Consider the following 15,932-nt stretch of genomic DNA (forward strand, 5'->3'; position numbering starts at 1 on the left):
GGAGAAATAAACCAAGCCTTGTATGCACATATGAATAATAAAAGAAAAATGAAAAAAAAAATAAAATAAAATAAAATGAAAAAATAGAAAATTTAAAAAAACCAAAAAACCTCCAAGTTCAAATGCAGTGAAGTCACAGTCTCCAATCCTGAAGATGGTGCCTCAGATGTTGTTCTGTAGTTGTCTCATCAAAGGGAACGCATAAAGAAGAACAAAACTACACACACACGCACAAAAATAACCCCACCAATGTCCCAAGTTCAAATGCAATACAGTTTCAGTAAGTTTTACAGCTTGCAGGTGTAATTCGGTTGTTCTCTCATCAAAGGTAGGGAGACAAAGAAAAAAAAAAAAGAGTCTGGAGACAGTTCTAAGAATAATTTCTGCAACTGTGGCTTGCCTGCCAGCTGTTGTCAGCTGTTGTTGCTGGAGGCATTATTTATGCAGATCTCTGGGGTGAGCTTATCACTCACCTGGACTCGCAGGCTTTGTTGTTCAGATTTCTCCTGTGCGTGAGCCTCTGCTACAAGCTTTCCCCTTTCCAAGCACTGGGAAAGGTGATACTGCACCCGCGTTCTCAGCCCTGCATGTTTATTTACAATTCATGTGGGAGGTGGGTCTTCCCCCCTCTCCTGTGCAGTTTTCCTCCCACCGCCACTTTCACAAGCTTTCTCGCTCCTGGTTACTGGGCAGTGCTGCTGCTCCTGCCAGCCGCCATGTTTGTTTACAGCTCACATGGGAAGTGGGTCTACCCTCCTCTCCTGTGGAGTTTTCCTCCCTCCGCCACTCTCACCAGCTTTCCCTGCTCCTGGTTGCTGGGCGCGCGCCCCCGCTCCCGCCAGAGGCTCTCTGGCCCGCCCGGCTTGTTTATTTACAGTCCCAGGAAGGATTCCTTTCCCCCAATCTTCGGCGCTCAGTGTGCCCCACCCTCTTTCCTGCGTGTCTTAATTGTTCTTATTGCTTATTACTCAGTTTCTCTTTTTTCCTGGGGTGGAGGTCAGTCTGTTCAGGGGGCTGTGCTGCTCTGGCCCAGGCTTGTCTGTGGGAGTACTGCGGTACTGCGAAGCTCACCTGGTCTGTGTCTTCCCAAGCCATCATTCCTGGCAACTGGCCACCTGGGGGCCCTCCTTGTTTCTCCGTTTAACATGAAGTGGAGATTCTCTGGGCCGGCTGGAGGTGTGGAGGGGTCAAAGTTATGCCTCTTTTCAGTGATTATGCCTGCAAAGTGTGTCTCCAGTGTCTCTCCAAGATTTCACTATAGGAGGCTCGCTTTCTGCTTCCTCCCTCTAGCCACCATCTTGGAATTCTTCTCTGTGGTTTTTAATGTAGGCAATCATGGCTATAACACCAGTGCCTTCACTGTTTTTCCAAAAGTTCTGTAGTTTGTATTTTCATTTTCACAAGATTCTGGAAACTTTGTTTTTTTTCAATGATCCATTAGTTTTTCATGTATTTAAATGTTTTCTGTACTTTATTTTGTTTTTGAAATCTACTTTTATTCAATTGTGGTCTAATAGAATATAGGGAGCTGCTTTCATTTTTCTTATATCAGCTAAGATTTGCTTTATTTACAAAATATAGTCTGTTTTAGAGAAAGTTCCATAGGCTGCTGAGAAGAGTGTGTATTGTGGTGTTGCTGGATAAAATACTCTGCAGAGATAGGAAAGTTAAAGAAAAAAAATGAAAAAGTAGGAACAAGAAAATGGCAATATAAAAGAGATAAACAAATTAAAAATTAAAAAAACACACAAAAAATTTAAAGTTAGTATTTCTTCCTTGTTGAGGAGAAGGAGTGTCTGCTTGGCTCTATCAGTACACTGGATGTTCCTCTCCAACATCAAGTGAGTCCTCAAGTTTTAGTTCTCCTGATGGGTTTACTATGTGTCCCCTCAGGACTCTGAATTGTTTAAGAAAAAAAACCCAAAAAATTAAAAATAAATAAATAAATAAAAAAGGACTCTGAATTATCCAGTATAACCTGGGGTTGGAGAGGGTGTTGTGGATTAAGGCAGCTGTTTCAATGAGATGAGGCAGTTGGGGTAGGTGGTCAGGTCTCTGAGCACAGCTAGTGAGTGTGAGTAAGCACTTTGCTGCTTTTCAAGCCTGTGCTTTTCCCTATTCAGGGAGTTCAATGGCTGCTCTAGTTTGTCCACAATGAGCTTTTCACCCTTCTTTCCCACCTAGGCTTCATTTAATATTCCTCTGAAAGTGAAGTATGAATAGGTCCAGTCACTTGTGTATATATGTACACTGCTGGGTTAAAGGCTGGGTTATACGTGTATATGTGTACATGTGTATATATGTATATATGTGTATATGTATATGTGTACATGTGTATATGTGTATATATGTACACTGCTGGGTTAAAGGCTGGGTTATATGTGTATATGTGTATATATGTATATATGTATATATGTGTATATGTGTATGTGTACATGTGTATATGTGTACACTGCTGGGTTAAAGGCATAGCTAACTGAGCTTCAGTGGGATAGAGGTGCTGATCTTGAGCTCTACCCAGTCAGCCTGCTGCTCCCTGTGCTTCACTTGAATACAGATAGGCTGAGTAGCTTTACCTTGCCCCCACCGGGACCATTCTGACAGCCCTTAATCAGTCTACTCAACAAAAAATTTTCTCAGGAGTCAGATGTTTTTGTTTGAGCACTGGGTCTGGCTGAGTGACAGTCCTCTAGGGTAACACTAGTTTTCCTAAAGTTCATGCAGCTTCATGCATCCCCTGCCAGTCCAAGGGTGAGTCTGTGCACTTATAATCATCTGACTTAGCCAAAGGTTTGCTCCAAGTCAGATGTTTTGTGTTCATACTGGGCTCTACTAAGCAGAAAGCCCTGTAACACTGGTTGCGGTAGTGTTTATGCAGCTTCACCCTCTCCCCTGAAGGTCTGGTGTCATGTGTGACTTTAATCCTCCCACTTAGCCAGAAGTTTACTCAGGGGTCAATGTATTTGCACCTGCTTGCTGAGCTGGCCTGTGTTGTGATCCTCAGGACTAATACTGGTCCAATTTGGTGCTGGTCTTTATAGTCTAGATGGTAATGCCAAGATGACAGTCAACTTCTCTCTTGTGGCCTGTCAAGTCTTCCTTAAACTGCTCTTAGCCCTCTATGCTTCTGTGTATTTCATTTTTTCACAGGATGGCCCTTACAAGGGGCTTGTAAGATAAGCAATTCAGGTCCAGACAGAAAAAAAAAATGCACCAAAAATACCCAGACTGGAAGGGGCACAGGATAGATCAGGTCCAGGTCTGTACCCTCTCACCTGCAGCGGATTTGCACCTTTACAGGTATAGTTAGAGGTTGGTATCACTCACTACTCCCTGTTCTATATTCTGACACCCATTTTTTAGTTTACTAACTTGCCCACCTCTCCTTGTAGCTACATATCAGAGGTTTGATTTCAGATTCATGGAGACATGAGGAAATGATTCCAATTTGGAATCTCCAACAATGGCTTGTTTTTTCAGATAAGGTTTCACTAACTGTTGCCTAGGTTGGTCTCAAACTGTGATCCTCAATTTCTGCCTCCTGTTAGCTGGGATTATAGGTGTGTATTTTCACATTTGAGTCTCTTTCAGGATACTGCTAAGGGGAAACCATTGTGACTATATTACATCTCCCCAGCCCCCCAATTTTCCTTCATTCCAGTGTTTATGCTCCAGTCTTTCTTCATGTTTTCCTGTCTCTAAACAGAGAAAATTTTGTATTTAAATCAAGCCTTAATCCTCACATTAACACCTGAAAACAATAAACACACAGCAGTCATCAAAAGCAGAAATATATGGTAGAGATGAAGAACTTATTTCTTAAAAGAAACCAAACTCTGGAATTGAAAAGGTTGGAGACTGTCATTGGAAGACTGTGACTTCTGAGCAGTGTGCCAATAGCTGTCTTCTGAATGAGTCATTCTTTTTCCCCAGCTGATTGTGGCAATGGGACCACAGGATGTGATAAGGTTTACACAGTCACTTCAAAGTGGGCAAGAGAGTGCAGTGGGAGTCAGACTTCAGCACCTGCTGCTCTGGTCTAACTTCTTTATCAAACGCGAAAGTTCAGACAGTTACCTCTGTTTGTGAATTCAGTGAGTTGTTGAGCAAAACCTAGTGAGCCATACTTCATCATCAAACTCACAGAAATGCATTGATCTGAGGGGAAATTTTGAAATGAGCTACTACTTATTTTCCAAGCATCTAAATTGCCTCTTTAATATATACCTGAAGCCTGGCATACACTTTCTAATTGTGTTAAAGATTTCAAGGTCAGAGCAGTTTGAATCCAATTTATTTCATGTTAGAGAGAGACTGATTCTAAGCTTCCATTCAGGGATCTTTTTAGATAGATTTCAAAGATCAAAGCTTGTAATAGAAGAGCTTAATATTTGGATTAGTTATGTTCTTTGTCTATTGAATTTTCATCAGTGAAGTGAAATGTAGAACTCCCTAAATTTAGCATATCATGAATTATTCATAATTATTACTTAACCAATTTGACTCTAAGAATATTACTAATTCCAGACTATAACTTCTTCCTATCTTATATTTTAATTTAGTGTATATGGTTTGATATTATTTTTCTATACTATATAACCCAACCTGCTTCTTGTGTTTCCCAGATGTCATACAATGATCTTTCCACCAATTCTAGCCAAAAATGAAAAATCATTTTGTATTTGCTTCAAAGAACAACTTCTATATCTCCAGATTTTTCCCCTAAGATTTCAAGGCAAGTCAATAACCTTCATTTTGGATATCTGCTTAAAATTTTATCAAAGTAGTATCCTTGATTGGGCACAGTGTGATAATTATAACAATTCAAACTTATTTACAGTATTAGATACTCTGGCAAAAGGACAAGAAGCTGAATAGCAGAATAGAAAAGAAGACCAGACAAGAAAGCAGAATATCTGAATTTTAGGGCCTGGTTTTCCCATGGCAAGTTGTAAATTCAAGAATATGTCAGTAATTTTTTAATAACAATACTATAACTTATCAACATAATTTACAAGTGTGATGGGAAGTTAAGATCTGTAGCTAGATTTGAACCCAGGTCATGGTGTCTCCAAAGTCCCCCTTTGTTCCACTTACGCCCTTTTCCATCTGACTTCTGTAATCACCTCTTATGCATATGACTGTAGGTTGGGTGAGATATCACATTATAAAAATTCTTGTGATTTTTAGATACATTTTGGAACAAGCAGAGAAAATTGATCTTATGTTAGAAATCAGTTATATTATGCTTTAAGAAGTCCCTCTAAATTTTGTCTTCCAAGTGTATATACTTGTCTCATCATTAATAATGCATAATGTCTTGTCTGAACACTAGGAATACAGCTGTCAGTTTTATACATAGGAAATGTGTTATTCTAATAGTTTTCTCTAAAATGAGTAAACAGAGTAGCTCCAAGATTATAAAACTCATGCTCTCTGACCCTCTTAACTTGTCTCCACAAGAGTTTCTTCACTGGGTATTTCTGCTATTTATATTAATTTATAGTACTGCATCAAGTTTTGTTAGGTTTTGATAGAGCTGATAATGGTTTTTGAGAATAGACCTAGAGGAAACACTCTACCCTTGAAAGTGAGGGGTTCTTTATAACCAAGGAGAACTTAAAACTGCTTAATCTTCTTCCCGTCAAAGACTGTCCTCACTATCACTGTCACTCTATGATATCACTGTCTACCTTTAATTCTAAAACTGTGGTCTTATCACTTCCTCAAGTAACCAACCTTGCTCCTAGAGAGATGATCTTGGCTGAGAGTACTGTTAGTTTTACTTGGAACAGTCTATGGAATCTTTATCTTGCTTAAGTTAGGTGTTCTATAGCTCTAGGATGAAAGTTATCTGGGTGACTGAAGAAATTTTCAGAAAAGCCAAGGAATTCCTCTATAGGAGAAACCTGCCAACTGTAATTCTGAATGAAGAATCATTACTGTATTTACCATCTCTGACAATGCCATGCTTAAAAGCTGTCTTTAGGTTACAGCTCAGAACTATAATTTTTCTCCACTCTGTTACATTAGAAATTAACCTTATTCCCAAATCCATGTTCACCAGGGTATACATGTAAAATAAATTTTGCCCTTAAAATGAAATTCTAGATGATTTGTTAAAAGAATTGAAAAATATAGTACAAACCACTTTTTAGTACATGGCCAGCATAAATATATGGATAAAATTAATTAAACATTTTATATTCAATAGATGCTTTTTAAATATGGTATTCTTTTTAGTCATATAACTTATGTGATGTATATCCAGGTAGTCCTCATCAACTGAATATTCTTCACCTAATTCCTGTAGCTGTGGGTCTGTGTGAAAAAAATACCCTACATAATATCCAAAGATTCACTAATTTACAAAATTATTCCCCCATCAAAAAGCTTCCTCCATTTGCACACATATTCTATCACTGCCCATTACAGTATTTGTTGATCAATCTCTAGCTGCAACTGGAATGTGTACCCACAACAAAGGAAATATAAAATAGAATACTCTTCACATCAAAGATTAAAGGTAGCCAAAGAACATTGATGAAAAGTGGCTCAAAGGCCAAAAACTTCACAATCAAGCTTCAAGGATCAGTCATGAAATAATGGATTTTTAATAGTGCAATCAGAAAATTATATAGGAAATCTATTTTTACCCTAATAGTGAGTGTACTGTTGTAATTATAATCAGAATGGGAGTTAGCATTAGATAAAATAAACCCAGTTGCATACATTTCAGTTCCAGAAAAATCCCATTTAAACATTTTCATTATTTATTAAAAGTAATTTAATTCCAATTTAAAAAAGATTCACTCTTAAGTGACGTTTTCCCCAACATGAATTATCTTCAGATAATAAGGACTTTCTCTCTTCTTCATTTTACTTTACAAAAGAGGAAATTCATGCTCAGAGGAGTTAAATTACTTTCATGCAGCCCATCATTTTCTAGCTGCTAATTTGAGAGAACAGTTTCCAACTGCAGACTTTTGATGCCAAGACCAGATTTCTTTCCACCATACATTTACTATTTTTAAATTCTCTTCCCCTTATGTTCTGTCCCCATCATAATTTTCTATACATTTAATTTGACTGTATCCTCTACTTATTTGTCTCTTCACCAAAATTCACTAGAATACAAAACAGTTTGTCCAGGTTCCTACTATCTGGGTTTCAAAATGGAGTAATCACTGAGAAATGGCTTGGTTGAAGATTCCATCCAGATTGAGGTGCAGAAACACAGGTCATATTTCACAACTACTGTGGGAGGTGTCAGACCCCCCCCGTAGATCATATCTGCATTTTATGCTGCTCAACTTTTTATTTATAACTTCAGAATTTGAGAGAATCTCTAATTTGAAGGACACTTTTCTGATAACTTAACCAAAATATCCTTGACTTAAAAAAGAAAGGAACTGTCTGGTGTGGGTGGCTCATGCCTATAATCCTAACTACTCAGGAGGCAGAGATAGGAGGATCAGGAGGATCACAGTTCTAAGCCAGCCTGGGCAAATAGTTTGCGAGACCCTATCTCAGAAAACCCTCCACAAATATAGGGCTGGTAGAGTGGCTCAAGGTGAAGGTTCAGCCCCAGTACTGCAAAAAAAAAAAAAAAAGAAAGAAAGAAAGGAACTTAATGGAAGATGTCAAGCTCCCCAAAGAAATGCTAAGTCCATTGGTTTTCATTTACACTTTCATGCATTTCTTAGCAATATTTTTAATTGAAATTTTAAACAAACCATTAAAATAATAAGATGCTTCAATATATAGATTTACTGTATGTTGCTTGGTTAAAAATATATGTATTCCTGGTAGCAATAGGCATTATTTGATGTTTTTATGTTTGTGCTTGGACTGGAAAAGAGAGAAATATATGGCTGTTTCCAATTTAATGCTCTTAAGATTTCATTATTTAAAAAATACAGCATCATCTTTCTTATTGAAATCATTAGAGTTTCTCTGACCGTATGTCCAGCAGAAAATACCTGTCACCTCAATAGAAATAAATAAAATGACTAAACCGTTAGCCATCAGCATGCCGCTGACTTAAGAACAAGCCTGACTTGGTAATAATGAAATAGAGTCACTTTTATCACCACATTGTCAGTATTCTTACAAAGATGGATAGAAAATAATACCGTAATGACATTAAGATAATAGGTATAGGCCAAGAGAAGAGGTATCAAAATAAAATTGAGGACTATTTGAATAACAATTACTATAAAATCTGGAACCAAATGTGTTTGTCCAGTGAGGACAGCATTTCATGGATGATGTTTCACCTACGATTTGATTTGAGTGATGTTGGGAAGACTATCTGCCAAATGCATATACTCCACACGGGGACTCAGTGCCCACTGATGCTACTGGGTAGATTCTGTTTTCACCTAGCCATATATCACAGACACAAACTTTGCCACCATCTACAGTTCCTTGGATGCCTCCCACAAAATACCTGAGTGGTTAGTTCCTTCTCTTTCTTTCTCCATCTCTCCTTTCTTTTTCCCTCAACCCCAGCTATTCTTTTGCCATACTGGATTGGAGTTGGGCCCTCCCTTGCGAGGCAGACACTCTACCTCTTGAGCCATACACCCAGGCTTTATCTTTCCCAATGTCTACCCAAAAGCAGCCCCTGGAACAAAATGTCCTGGGTTTGAATTTTATTTCCCAATGAATGTACTTACCTCATACAAGTAACTTATATGCTGGGCTTTATTATCCTCGCCTATAATATAGGAACATCATAGAATTTTCCTATAAGGTGGTTCTGACTGTTAAATGAGTCAGTGCACATAAAGTGTTTAGACTATTGCCTAGCACATGGTATCAACTCAACAAATGTTATTGATATTTATTATATTATTATACATTTTCACATGACATAATGTCATAAGCAAATATTAAGTAAATGCATATTCAGTTAGTACTTTTTCTTTTTGGTGGCACTGGGAATTGAACCCAGGGTCTCACACGTGCTAGGTAAGTGCTCTTCCAGCTGAATACCCTCAAAAAGTACTCCTCAATTAGTACTTTTTAAAATTCAATTAGTGTTTAATGTATATGATATACTATGTTAATAAAGTCTCAAACTGCAAGAAATTTAGAACACGGTGATTGGAACTTTCTAGATTTATTCAAGTGTTTTCAATGAGAGAATTAGTTTACTTCCAAAATCGATAATATTCTTTCAAACAGTAAAAAAAAAAAAAAAAAGAACAGTGAAAATGTTATTTATCTTTATCTGTCACTAAACTGGAGGATTATCTGATGATTTTTGTTTTCCTCTCTGGGGATTTCAAGCACATTCTATGAACCATCACTAGATTTCTCTTTCTTTTAGTATATCATTGTAGAATCTTTCACACCTATTAAAAGACCCCACTTTTAGTAGTTTTTTTTTCAGTATTGAGATTTGAACTCAGTGCCTACACCTTGAGCCACTCCACCAGCCCTTTTTTGTGACTGGTTTTTTTGAGATAGGTCTTGTGAAGCCCAGGCTGGCTTTGAACCATGATTGTCCTGATCTCTGCCTCTTTCACCTGGTTTAGTAGCTTTAACACCTCTTTCTCCCTCTCTGTTCCAGCCACATTGGCCTTCTCTCAGATCCTCAGACACGCCATGTATCATACTGGAGTTTAACAAATAAATATTTTAAAGTAAGATTAACATTGTACTAGAGTTTACGAAATCATACAATGATACAGAGTTTGAAATTTGTGAAGACTAAGGAAGAAGACCAGCAGAATTTTGAATCCTTTAAAGCATCATGAAGATTAGATAGGCTATTTCTCGATAGAAATCTAAATTAACATGGCAGAAAAATAAGTGAGGTAGGACAGAGTTCAGTGTATTAAAATGAAAACTTACATATCTGCCTTCAATTTCCTTCCTAACTGAGGAAACTCTAACTGAAAAGCTGACGCCTCCTTTATCATTTTAGGTCGAATGAGTCGGACTCGATTTATCATTATGCCAACCCAAGGAGAAGGACGGCCATGCCCTACAGAGCTTACCCAGCAGAAAACCTGCCCAGTGATCCCCTGCTACAGCTGGGTTCTTGGCAATTGGTCTACATGTAAATTGGAGGTAGGTCAGGAATGACACTTAAAAAAATGTTTCTCAAGTATGTCCATAGTACTTGTCTGGTCAAATGCACCAGATGTTTCACAGCACAATAGGGTCTGGCACAATATATTTTTAATGCAATGGAGAATGTGGAAAAACACAACCAAGCAATTTCACACCACACAGAGTGATACTGCTAAGAAAATAAATAGCCACTCATTAGGCACAGATTATAATAAGCTAGGTAATGAGACTGTCAATCTCTGGAATCCTCAATAATTCTTTGCTATTTTCTTGGCTTGTTGGAGATCTCAAAGTATTATTTAATTAGGCAAAACTCCAATGCTGTAGAAAAGCACAGCTTACTTTTAGGTTATATTTCTTAAAGAGATACATTTAGTCTTAGACAAAATCTTGCATATGGGCAGGACACCAAAAGTGTATGGAAGTTATATTTTAATATTGTTACAAGAACCAAGGTTACTACATTTTCCTCAATTACTTTTTTATTGGTCTGAAGTACAAATGCCTAGCAACATCAGAACACATCACATACCCAGAGCTTTGCCTTGGATCAGCAGAGATTTTCCACTGCATGTTCTCTCTAGCTTCTTGCTTAAGAAAAAGTGTGTCGATTTCCTCCTGTTTTCTTATTTTACAAATTTATCCTTCAGTTCATGTTCCAAACCAGATTTTAATTAGGTAACAATAATTTTGATTATCCATTAAGAAGTCTGCAGAGTATTCTTATAAAGATGTTTAGTGTTCCTATCAGGATGACAATGTCATGTGGCATTATTATCTTGCAGAAGTTAAATGTCCATGTATTTTAATAGGCCCCTGGGGAACAAAAATAGTGGTTCATTTGTTCAGTTCTTTTTTGTGTGTGGAAAAGGAGGTAACCATGCTAATTAACTAATTCAGAAGTAATCTAATAATTTTGAATATTAATGCTTTGTCTACTTGTCTAAAAAATCTTTCTGAAGTCTTTGGCAATTTTTAAATGCTGTTCAGAATCATTTATAATGAAGAAAATGGAAAGAATAATTCTCTTTATAATTGTGATAACTTTGACAGAGTAGAAGAATAAAGCTCAATGAATTCTGGAATCCAGTGCAGGAATAGAGATAAAAAAGAAAGTTAGAAAATGAGAGGCAGAGCCAAGGGTGGGAAGGTGGGAGAGACATAGGGATAGAGGACTGACATGCCTATGTTGCAAGTCTTACCAGGTGCACAACTACTTCTGTGCCTTTCTTGTGCTTTCCCACTGTCCCTGTTGTCTTCTCAGGTGTCTGGAGACTTTAAAAAAAATAGACAAGCCTGTCAACTTGCCTTACAGACTCATTATAGGAAAAGCCCAAGTATAATGTTTTGTTGTCACATGTTGAGCTTCTGCCAGAGCCACAGGACAGAGTGATGGGTTGTGACACTCTCTGTAACAGTGCTGGTTATGCGTAGAAGTATGTGACATCTTTTGGAAAGATCCTGTGTTAGATGTACCAGAAAATTCTAAGAGCAGGATGTTGGCTTTTGCTTCCAGAAACTTTAGAGCTAGGTCAGATTCTAGCTGGGGTTAGTCCCACCAATTTGGCACATTCAGTCAGGCAGAAACTCTGGAAATAGGCTTAATCCAATCAAAGCCCCTCCCTCAAAACAGATCTGTAGTTCATTATTCTGGTGGTGTCTATCTAAACAGGGTCAATCAATGGTCTTTCCCAGAAGTTTGAAGTGCATTTGAGACTGTTCAATGATGTTGTAATCAGAACTTCTTGGCTGCTGTGTTTTCTACCTTGTAGCTAAGGTCAGTCACTCAGAAGCAAGAAAAGAAGAGGACACAAAGAGACACAGTGGCAAAAGAGAAAGGGAATCATGACACTATCTGAGATAATGTTATCCTGAGTTCTAGATGCATTCATATTTTCCAGAAGCCTCATTTTTAATTCTTTATGAGATAGATAACACAACATCTTTTCCGTGAATTGTTTTTTCTTAAATTTATATGTAAGTCAAGTTTTTGGCATTACTGATCAAAACACATGCAGCCTTTCTCACAGAAAGGAAGAACATCTCTCTCCAGTTGCTTTTCTGCTTTCCCTTGTCCTAGCATGCCCTAACCTGCCAAATGCAGGTCAGAAGCTCTTTAGTGAAGGTGGTGATGATATTTCAGTGGCTGCTTGCCATCACAAAGTATCAAACTATAATAAGAGAGGCTTGATAGGGCATGGTGAATGTGCCAATTCTTCCACTATCTTTAATGGAAAGACATTAGCAAAAAGAAACATTTATCTTTAGGCATTCTCCTTTTTTTTTCCAATGTTTCCTAACTCTTCCCCAGTTCCTCAGCTCTAATGTATATGCACATATATGCTGATAAGTCTGCTGGAAGAACTCACATTCTGAAGTTTAGTAGCCTTACTTTTGGTCATGGTCCTGGCAATTTTTTGCCAAGTTTCTAAACTCTCCAAGCACCTGTTTTCTTATCTATTTTGTGGGGATAACAATAAATTGGTTCTAGGAACTCCTGCAGATACCAACATCCACAGACACTGAAGTCCTTCATATCGAATGATGTAAGATTCGCATATAACCTCTGTACATTGTCTCATATTCTTTAGGTCATCTCTAAATTACTTATGACACCTAATACAATTTAAATGCTATGCAAATACTTATTATATTGCACTTTATAGCAAATAATGAAAAGCAAAATCAACATATGTTGAGTGGAGATGCAATTAAGAAACATTTGAAATCTTAAATTGGTAGCATTTCTGTTACAGAATGTGAACCCCCATGCTCCCCTGCCAGATAGCGAATGCCAGTTGTACCTATTTTGCTGAGTTTTTGTTTTAGGCAGAGATTCAGTAAATGGTAAAAAGTGCTTATCATAGTGCTTAACATAAATTAAGAGTCCAGTAAAATATAGATGACTCTGTAATTCTGATTAAAACGATGTTCTTGTTTATTAATGCCATCTCCCCATCCACATCAGGTAAAGATGCCAATTCTGTGTATACAAAACCTCCATTAATGACCTGGGCAATGAGGTGTAGTGTAAGAGTCCTTGTTGTTTACAACCTTGTTCTAATAAACTGAGGTTTGTTCTTGGACTGCAGTGTATAAAGTCTCATGAATGTGGGCAAGGGAATGCTTGTTTTTGAATGGAATTATCATTATTATGCTGATTTCTCTTCATATTGTGGCTGTCATCAAAGGAATAAGAGATTAAGGTTGAATATGGGATGATCTCAAGATACACACGAGAAGCCTATTGCTGTTTGTCTTGGTTTTAAAGTGATACCTGGGCTAGGCTTTTTTCCTGTTATTTCTTTGCACTGTGCCTCATGGAGTGTCAAACAAATTCCAGATATCAAGACTGAAGTTCCAGATATCAGGACTGCCAAATTCCACACATCTTTAGCTTTCTTTCCAAGTATACAAAGTCTGATACTCTATAACAAACATTCACCTAGAAAATTCTGCAATAGATCCATCATCTGGATAGCAAGTTATAAATGAACCCTGTCCCCAGAGAGAAATTTACTTTGCGACCAGTTGTTTTCCGTTTCAGTGAGTAAACATTTGCTTGAAATGAATACAGCATGAATTGATTTTGAATCTTCTCTTATCTCTACAAAATGCATTTAAGTTTAAAAACAGTGCTTTTAAAATAATTTCACAATAGTCATAGATATAATCAGAACAATTATAAGATACTGATATATCAACTGTGGAAATTGCCATCTGCTGTGGTAGGAATGTTTGGGTCCCATCAAAATTGATGTGTAGGAGCTTGCATCCCAATATGATGCCATTAAGAAATGGCACAAAAAAGGGACTGTTCAGTCATGAAGCCTCTGTGAATGTTATTAGTGCCTTTGTAAAACAGGCCTGAGGGAGCTTCTTCTCCTCTTCCGCATGTGAGGATGCATAAAAGTTGTCATCTATAAAGAACAAAACCTCACCAGATACCAAATCTGCTGCCAACTTGATTTTGGGTTTTCCAGTCTCCTGTGAGCTGTATATGAATTTATAAATTACTCAGTGTAAGATATTTTGTTCTAACAAATTAAACAAACTAAGAGACTATCCTAAATACACCAATTATAATTTCAGTGGAAAAACTCTAAAAAAGGATGTGATGTTCTGAACTATGTGCCTCTCAGATTCTTTAGGCTTTTAGAACCCTCCAAATTGCACCTTTCCTTTTTTGCCAGTGCAGCAGTCCCCCTTTATCCATGAGGGATATATTCCATGAACCCCAGTAGATGCCTGAAATCATGGGTAGTACCAAAGAAAGCAAACACATATATGTTTTTCCTTATATGTAAATACCTATAATAAAATTGAGCTTATAAATTAGGCATAGTAAGAGATTAACAACCATAACTAACAACAAATTAGAACAAGTTTTACAATGTACTGGAAAAATTTGCAAGCATCACTTATCAATCATGTGCTTTAGTGCCATTATTAAGTAAATAAGAAGTAAATAAGGATTACTTGAACAAGAGCACTGTAATACCATGACAGTAAATCTGATTACTGGTAGGTGACTAATAGGTTGGGTAGTATATAGAGCCTAGATACACTGTGTAAAGGGCTGATTCACATCCTGGGTGGGATTCAATGCTCTGACACAATGTTTCAGCACGATATTAAGAATGGTATGCAATTAAAAGAACAAGGGGCTTATTTATGGAATTTACTATTAAACATTTTTAGAAAACAGCTGTAGAAAACTGCAACCTCAGAAAGTGAAACCGCAGATAATAGGGGAAGGAGCTAATGTGTATCTTTAAGTCATGATTTCCTTCTCGTTGAGACTATGTCTCAACAGCCACTCTGTGCATCCTGCCCTCCAGCAGCCTATCCATGAGTGTTTGTCGATGTGAGCTTTCCAGCAGTGGCAGCTGCTGACATTGTCTTGTCCTGGGATCTTGGGGCATACCAGCTGACCCATGAGTTTAACATGTTGACATTTTTCATTCTTATCTCTCCAAGAGCTATAGCATCTCCAAGGTCTAGGCAATGCAATCTCTATGTCCTGCAGAGGGGAAGGGGTAATGAGAAGATGAAACCTATTTTCCTGGTGTAGAGTCATCAGACTGTCATCTAACAAAGTATTGTAGCATGTAGCATCTCTGGCTGCAGGGACAGAGTTGGAAAGCCTGGGAATTTGTGGGCCTGAATGCCCTGGATGGATCTTTCTCTCTCTCTCTATCTCTCTTTCCCTTTCTCTTTCACGACATGCACATGCATAGCAACCACTTTCAGCAGCAATAGTTATAAGTCCATCAACTTCTGGACTTACTGAAAGCTGAGTAATGCAATTCTGTAGTACACAAGAGTCAATACTGGAATGAAGGTTGCTCAGTGAGAACTGGATCCAGGAAAGGTAGACATTTAATTATTTCTCCTGCTCCTTCTCCCCACTCTGCATGGATACTACTGAGGCGTGACCTATCTGAAAGACGCTTTGGGTGGACAAGGCTTTTACCTACACTTATTTGTGAAGTGAAGGCCAATGTGGTAACATGCTACCTTATGTTTGCTTCCTTCCTTTCCTGCTTCAGTTCTCTTGGGCTCTCTGTCTCCCCAACCTGGCTTTGCACTGCCTTAGGCATAAAAACTTTGCCTTTGTTTCTGTTTTCTAGGTGTCTATGTGAAAATAGAGCTATTACCTGAAGTTACCCAAATAGTCAATAGACTTCTTTTTGAAGTATGAGCACATGACTAAAATTGAGGTGAAGACACTCATCTCATGAGTGTCTGCCAAAAATTTCATAATAGGAGACCTTTCATCAGGCAGATGGTTGGGCCAGATAACCAGTAAGCCTTTCAATTATAAGCATCTGTTTCTGTTAGAC

At 37.8% G+C, this 15,932-nt stretch overlaps 1 protein-coding gene across 1 annotated transcript in view; it reads left to right on the top strand.

Moving 5' to 3' along the window:
* The window catches only part of Thsd7b (thrombospondin type 1 domain containing 7B), an 809,913-nt gene that overhangs the window by 775,565 nt on the left and 18,416 nt on the right, over positions 1 to 15,932 (top strand). The window contains exon 21 of the mRNA XM_074070650.1: positions 9,938 to 10,083. Within this exon, the coding sequence (XP_073926751.1) occupies positions 9,938 to 10,083 (146 nt within the window). The remainder of the gene's footprint in view (positions 1 to 9,937; positions 10,084 to 15,932) is intronic.

This window comes from Castor canadensis, chromosome 4 (genome assembly GCF_047511655.1).
Source record: "Castor canadensis chromosome 4, mCasCan1.hap1v2, whole genome shotgun sequence".
NCBI lineage: Eukaryota > Metazoa > Chordata > Mammalia > Rodentia > Castoridae > Castor > Castor canadensis.